This window comes from Sceloporus undulatus, chromosome 2 (genome assembly GCF_019175285.1).
Source record: "Sceloporus undulatus isolate JIND9_A2432 ecotype Alabama chromosome 2, SceUnd_v1.1, whole genome shotgun sequence".
NCBI classification, from domain to species: Eukaryota; Metazoa; Chordata; class Lepidosauria; order Squamata; family Phrynosomatidae; genus Sceloporus; species Sceloporus undulatus.
The window spans coordinates 223173803-223181112 of record NC_056523.1 but is presented as its reverse complement, the minus strand read 5'-3'; the positions used below and the strand labels follow the sequence as shown (position 1 = coordinate 223181112).

At 37.4% G+C, this 7310-nt stretch overlaps 1 protein-coding gene across 1 annotated transcript in view; it reads left to right on the top strand.

Moving 5' to 3' along the window:
- Window positions 1-6949, top strand: part of CASP2 (caspase 2) — a 30246-nt gene extending 23297 nt beyond the window's left edge. The window contains 3 exon segments of the mRNA XM_042447704.1: window positions 5449-5606; window positions 5760-5869; window positions 6182-6949. Coding sequence (XP_042303638.1) covers window positions 5449-5606; window positions 5760-5869; window positions 6182-6316 — 403 coding nt within the window. The 3' untranslated portion in view covers window positions 6317-6949.
- The last annotated feature ends 361 nt before the right edge of the window (window positions 6950-7310 follow it).

Below are 7310 nucleotides of genomic sequence, written 5' to 3'. Positions count from 1 at the left end.
AAGACCTAAACACTAAATCTTACTAGTACTTAGGCATGTTTTCATATCAAACATACTGTTCCCTTCTGAAAAGGCAAGGTGATTTTGGTCTCATCTTTAAGATATGACTGCAATCTGAAAGACTAAATCCCACTTATGGATGTCACTATCGCTAAAATCATTTCCAGGTCAATAATATCTTCATTTGACTTTTATATTTCATGTAAACGTAACACTCTAATGGAAAAAAACAACAAACCCAACAACAGCTACAGTCTCAAAATGTGTAAAAAGGAGGGGGGTTTATTCACTGAAAGAGCAGAATGTGCTTCATCTATTAAATTATTTATACATTTTTTCAGGGCAATAAATAAGAATGCCTATAGAGATCTCTGACAATCCATTACCAAATGCGATTAAGTCATAGTGAGGTTATATTCTAATAACATTCTAATATGACCGAAATGGCTAAAAAGAACTAAACTCTTGTCAGTCACCAACCACCTCCTATACAACGGGCAGACTTTAGGCTTGTAGGATCTATTTTTTTTTTCAATCACATGCCTCCATTATTCTGTTTGATTTTTGAGAATGTTTCTTCAAACTTTTACAATTGTTATATGAAAGGAAAAAAAAGTATTTTGTTTTGCATTTCTTTCTGTGAACTTTCTTTCCCTCTTTTCACCCATTTCGGTTTCCTAGCTCAGCCAATTTTGGGGAATTGAACAAGTCTGTCATGGGGAGGGAGGTCAATCCCACTCTCCCAGTTTCACAGGACCTGCCACTCCACCGGAAAAGTCACAACTAAATACTCCTTCATGCTTCCTAACTAAGTGCAAGAAATGGCCAACATTTTCAGCATAATTCCCCTTTGTAGAATATGCAGTGCTCCTATTTACAGATGATGGCCTTATGGAAATGTTGTTACGACTGTCAGGCTGCTTTGTTATTCATTCCACCAAGATCCAACAATGATAAGAAAAGACTATAATGCAGACCAAAGAGGAAAAAGAGTAGCTCTCAACATTCCAGCAAACTGTAAATCTCCTTTCTGGAGTCTGATTAGTCGCCTAACTGCTCCACTGCATACATGCAACACACAGGGCATATATAGAAAGCTCCCCTTCTCCTTTTCCATGGTACTGCAGGGTCTGCAAATTGCTGACCACATGCCATGCAGAGTGAGAAGCACTTACAGACAGAGGTAGTGGCAACAGCAAGGCAGGGAGGTGAATGTGGGTTCCGCTTATACCTGAGAGAAGCAAAGAGGAGAGTTGAACGCAAAGCTGTGCAGAAGGGGAATGTTCGTGAAACACAGGTGTCCTCCCCATCCTCACTCCTGATAACTCACCTCCCCGACAAGCTTGAATGAAGAACATTTTGGGTTTATTTTGAAGACTAGGCAGTTAGCATTATCAAAGAGTCTGAAAATCTCCTGCAACTGTGAAAAAATGAGGCAAAAAACAGTTGTTAAAGCAAACTGTTAAACCAGGGCCTAGCACAAACAGATTTTTTACAAAATACATAAACCTGCCATTTATTATTGTTATTTGTTAGTGCCCTGACATACCTATTGCTTTTATTCAACTGCCCTATGAATATTTATATTGGAAGGTGCCTTTTTTATAATTAAGGAGGCAAACATAACATCCTGAACATAATGCTAAATATTACTATGCCCTATTTTTCCTATGCATTCCTCCGTTCTTTCACAACTTGCAATGACCTCTACTTCAGAGAAGAAACTTATCACAGAACTTTTATTATTTAAAATATCATTTATTCTGCCCATACTTTTACATGAAGGAGAATACCCTTGTATATAAGTTACCTGAAGTAGCTTGCCATCTATGCCATAGATTCCACCCTCTATTCCATGGGAGAGAAGTGATACTATGCAGAATCAACATCTCGGTGAGCTGGAAGCTTTGAAAATTTTTCTAATTCTTCCTGCATTTCCTGAGAAATGAAAATAACCAAAGTAAATACCCTGCACAGCACACGGCTGAACTTGAAAATGTGCAATTAATATAGTAAAGCAGGACCACACACAGAAGCTATGGGGTATCTACAGGATATAACCTAAAAACAGAAGAGTAACTCCAAGGAAAGAAGGGATTCATTAAAGATACCCATGAGCTCATTCAATTCTAGAAATTTTAAAGCATTATATTTTTAAGTATTATAACAACTAATTATCAAGACAAGTTAAAAATAACAAAGATATGTTTCAAAATCTAATACCACTAGCAGCAGCTTATTTCTGAGAAGCAGTGATATACTTTGTGACTTAAGGTTTTTTACCAATCCCCCACTCCATACCAAATATATTTCTTGGAGATGGCCTATGACTAAGACCCTATATTGCCAAAGTGAGGTCACAGTCACAGCTGGCACTATTGTCTTTATTAGGCTTTGCCTCCCACTTCATAGGAGGTTGCTTTGCATATATCCACGGAGAACTGGTAATTTTAGTCCAGCTATCTAGTCAGAAATCTTTGTGGTCTTTCAACTTTATATAGAAACTGAGTATGTCTCAGTGGATAACCTAATCAAATAGAAAGCTTTTGCAACCTCTTCTCTGATGTTTGATGCATGTGTAGATCAATCTTGTTCCTGAATATCCTACAAAATCAGTATTATGTTCTGGAGAAACTTTTGACATCATATTTGGAGTACATCTACAGAGTGATTTAGTACACAGTTTAGTTTTGGGGTTGCTCCCTTATAGGTGCCCTACTAAAAAAAACTAAAGCAAATTTAGTACAGAATTTTTCCCCAGAAGTCTAGGGTGGGGAGTTTATTGCTTACCAAAAATATTTTGGGAGTATGTAGTCCCCAAGAGGCTAATAACAAGCAACACAATAATGAGCCTTCGTGTGGCCAGCAGACAGATTTGAATTGAAGAAATAAGAGTTTTCGGCATTTGCTTCCTCAAGATTATAGTATCCTGTTCAAGTTAACTTTTCTAAGGAGAAGCATCTCTTTGCTGCCTGTAGAAGTTTCCCCAGGAATATTCAAGGCATCTGCCAAATTTGTATATGCCATAATAGATAATACTTTGAATAAGTAGACCCAGGGGCCACAGGACGATTTAGATGAGTTTCACTGCAGCCCTGAGAACAAAGTTATTGTTTCAGAGATAAAGCAGCATGTATTATACAAGAAGCAGGAAACAAATAAAAATTATTATTAGTAGTAGTAGTAGCAGCAGCAGCAGCAGCAGTAATAATAATATTCTAAATGAATTTCTTGGCAGTGGCCTTAACTTGTTTATTGTCAGTACTATGTGCTTTGGCAAATCAGTTTAGCTTTGGAAGTTCATTTCTATTGGAATAAAAGCATAACAATGAAGTTTGAGGGCATTGTTTGCTTTCATTTTGATTATCTGTGTCATTAGTGATGCACAAGCTTGAGAATCACTGAAATAGTCCTGAGCCTGATCTTCAGTCCTTGCTGTGGGTTTGATAACTAATGCTGATTTTGGTTTTCTAATATCAAAGCCAGGCCAGATCACAATTATATGCATGAAGATCTTAACTAAGTGTTAATTGCTGTTCCTGAGCAGCTGTTTTCAGACTATAACTGATTCTTTCCTCTGGGTTTTATTTTGTTGGTGGTTACTTGATGTTTTCAAGAATACTATGCAATCCCATAGAATATGTGTTTATCATATCAAATCATTTTCATGTAGATATATCATATTTAGCTGTTAATTGCTGCAGCCTAGATATTTGTCTTTCTCTTTAACACAGTGCCTCTGAATGGCATACTTAAACCTTCATTACTTCATGTTAGAATTCATTGGGGTATCTTAAAACAGTTTTAAGAGTGAAGTGATCTTAAAATGGAAGTTGCTGACTAGTGGCCTGAATTCTGTTTATATCCCAACTAGAATACATCAGATGAATTATTGGGACTAACCAAGGTCCAAAACACACTGCATAAATAATCCTGTTTGAGACTGCTTTAACTGTTCTAGCTCAGTGCTAGGGAGTTTTGGGAACTGTAGCTTTGTGAGATATTTAGCCTTCTCTGTCAGAGAGCTCTGGTACCACAATAAACTACAATTCCCATGATTCCCTAGCACTGAGCCAGGACAGCTAAATCTGTCTCAAATTGGATTATTTCTGCAGTGTACTTTGGATCCTAGATGTTGACTTGCTATTTAACAATTGACTTAGTAGGACTAAGTCAACAGGGTTCAAGCCACAGTCTTCCCCAACGGCATATCAATACTTCTCACCATTTTACTGTATTCCTAGACTCAGTTTTCCTTGTACTAGTTCCCATAAGGAATAAGCCTTATATTATTTAGTAACCTTGCTGTAATTTTTTTTCTTTGCTAGCTGCTCCTACTTCTGTCTCCAGTATGTAATACTTTGATGAAAGTACTTTTTATCTGCTTACAACCTTTATCATCCTAGGAGCTTTTCTTTTGTTGTTGCTGCATGAATTTCAGAATCTGATCTGAACACCTAAGTAGGTGGCTTGATAGAAAGCAGATAGCATGACATTCCTGTCCCTTGCATTTTCTCTTTGTTCTCTCTCCCACTCTCTCCCCATTGTTATCTTGAGATTTGGTTACTAATATTATCTGGGTGTGTCTTGAACAATTAATTATGGTTACTTTTCTATTTAATTGGCCTTTTATGATAATTAGCTAAGTAGAAGTCCCAGAAGGGATTGAATCGTAGCCATACTCTTGCAAGAGACATAAGCATAGGGATTTTGGGGCTATGAGACCATGTTCTGGAAGAGTTTATTCCTGACGTTTCACCAGCATCTGTGGCTGGCATCTTCAGAGAATGATGGCATGGAAGTGTGTGGGGTATATATACTGTGTGACCCTTGGTTGAGAGGAAGTGATTTAAATATTAATCTGTATATTGTTCTGTTGTTGAATGGCAAGGCCTCAGGGTTTCTAATTAGTGATCCATTATCTGTATAATAATGCTTAAGGAAAAGGAAAAGAACTTATAAGTGAAATAAGATATATTTTAGTAAAATAGGCAAAATATGAGTGTGGTTAATACCTAGTTAGTCTAAGTCTAAAGAGGAAAATTTCCAATTCAAGAATCTTTCTAGACTCTTCTAGGGACAGAGGAAGGTAGAGATGATCTTTCCTTCCATCTGCTAGAAATCTTACAATAAGTACACAGAAAAAGAATTCTGATGGCAGAATTCGCAATAGCTTACTACAGCTGTTCTTGACATTTAGAGCCTGGCTTACCATGGCTGTTCTTGACGTAAGCATGGCATATGCCTAGGCAGTTCATCTCATGTGTACTAGTACTGTTTGATCGATAAAAACTGAAAAGTAAATTAGATATCTAATAACTCTGTGTTCTGGGAAAATAGGTTTTGTTGGGCAAAACATGAATGTATTCAGGAAATGTGATGTTTTTTATTAGAAAAAAATCTGGTAGAATAACATTAAATTGCTTTCTGCTTTTTTTCCCCTTCCCTCCTGTTAGATGAGACAGACCGTGGAGTGGACCAAATAGATGGGAATGAGCGCGCCAGCTCTCCAGGTTGTGAAGAGAGTGATGCAAACATGAAAGAAAACGCCAAGCTGCGCCTTCCCACTTGCTCTGACATGATCTGTGGATATGCCTGTTTGAAGGGTATGTTGGATATTAACATAGATGTTCTTTCTATTCACATACATGTGAACTGCTCTAAGGTTGTTACACCTTTGAATGGAGCTACCATTCCTCCTCTTCAGTGGATCATCTTGGTTCTATGCCTTTAGATTTGTTTTATTTATTTGTTCACAGGCACAGCTGCTATGAGAAATACTAAACGTGGGTCTTGGTATATAGAAGCTCTCACTTCTGTGTTTGCTGACGACTCCAGACATATGCATGTGGCTGACATGCTTGTGAAGGTGAGCCAGGACACTCCATTTACTCTGTCTAGTGTCTTACTGGTTTTTGCATTCAGTGAGCTATCAAAACTGATGCTGCACTTTGTCTTGGGCTTCCTGTGGTGTATGTTTGGGAGAAAGAATCAGTAAAATTAAGTACCACATCCCTGTTTCCCAAATTGTTTGGGGGAAGAATGATGCAACAGAAGTGGGCTTATGTATAAAAATGATGACTGTCTTTGAATTTCAGTAAAAAAAAAATGCATTTAAAAATGTGTTGCTTTTCAAATCTCTAAGGTTTTGTTTTGCCTTTTATTGTTATCTCTCTTTTAGGTGAACAGATTAATCAAGCATCGAGAAGGCCATGCTCCTGGCACAGAGTTCCACCGTTGCAAGGAGATGTCAGAATACTGTAGCACTCTCTGTCAAGACCTTTACCTATTCCCAGGCTATTTTCCTGGGAATTAGCCCTGCCACCCTTTCTCTAAAGCAGCTGCTTCATCTGTGCCCAGCCAGTTGAATGTTGGAGTGGTCAGAGTACAGCCATGCAGATATAGTTAGGCCTTAGCTCACCAACCCTTGCTAATATAGTCAGTGGCGAGGGATTCTAGAGTTGGAAACTAACAAACCTTGAAGGGCAAAATTTTGCCCTCTCTTGTTCTGTGCAGTTGCCATGGAATGATCTCAGGCTGACCCTTCTTCATGGCTTTTTGGTTTGGGAAGAATTCTGAAGAGAAACCACATGCGCTGTGTTGCTCCTGAGTTTTTCCGATTTTTTAAAAATTGGGGAATTTCTGTCCTATGCAAAGGCAGCTTAAACATATTTTAAACATGGCTTGCTTGGTCCTATTTCTTATTCTTGGTGCAGCATGTCCACTGAGGTCATGCTTTCAGGCAGAATTTGGGAGAGGTTGATGCCTGAAACCCAAGTTTAAGGTTTATAATATTGAAGTTTTGTTCTTGTACCAAAAACAGTGAGGTAAGGAGCGCCTTAATGATTAGTAATATGTTGATAAACAGGAGTGTTAATAACCGTTTGTATAAAAGCCATTTTATATATAAAAAATGAAAAATTGAAAACAAAGTGTTTTTTAAAAAATATTTTTTACATTGAATTTTATGTAGGACAAATTTATGTTTTGCTTATTTGCCTACATAGATGGCAGATTGGGTAGTTCAGCTGAAAAAGGATAAATACTAATAAAACTGGTTTGGAACTTTGCCAATGCTAAAGTAATTTTCTATCCTTGAACAATCCATCTAATGCAGATACGCATGCAGTTTCAAGTTTGCTAAACATCACTATTATTACTATTATCCCTGCTTGTTTTTCACTATGTTTTCATTATTGGGGGAATCATTGCATCACGATTTAAAAAGAATCGAAATACATTTTCCATTGTACATGATGCTTTTTAAAAAAATAATTCCAAATGACCCATGCATATGATTATGTGCAGGC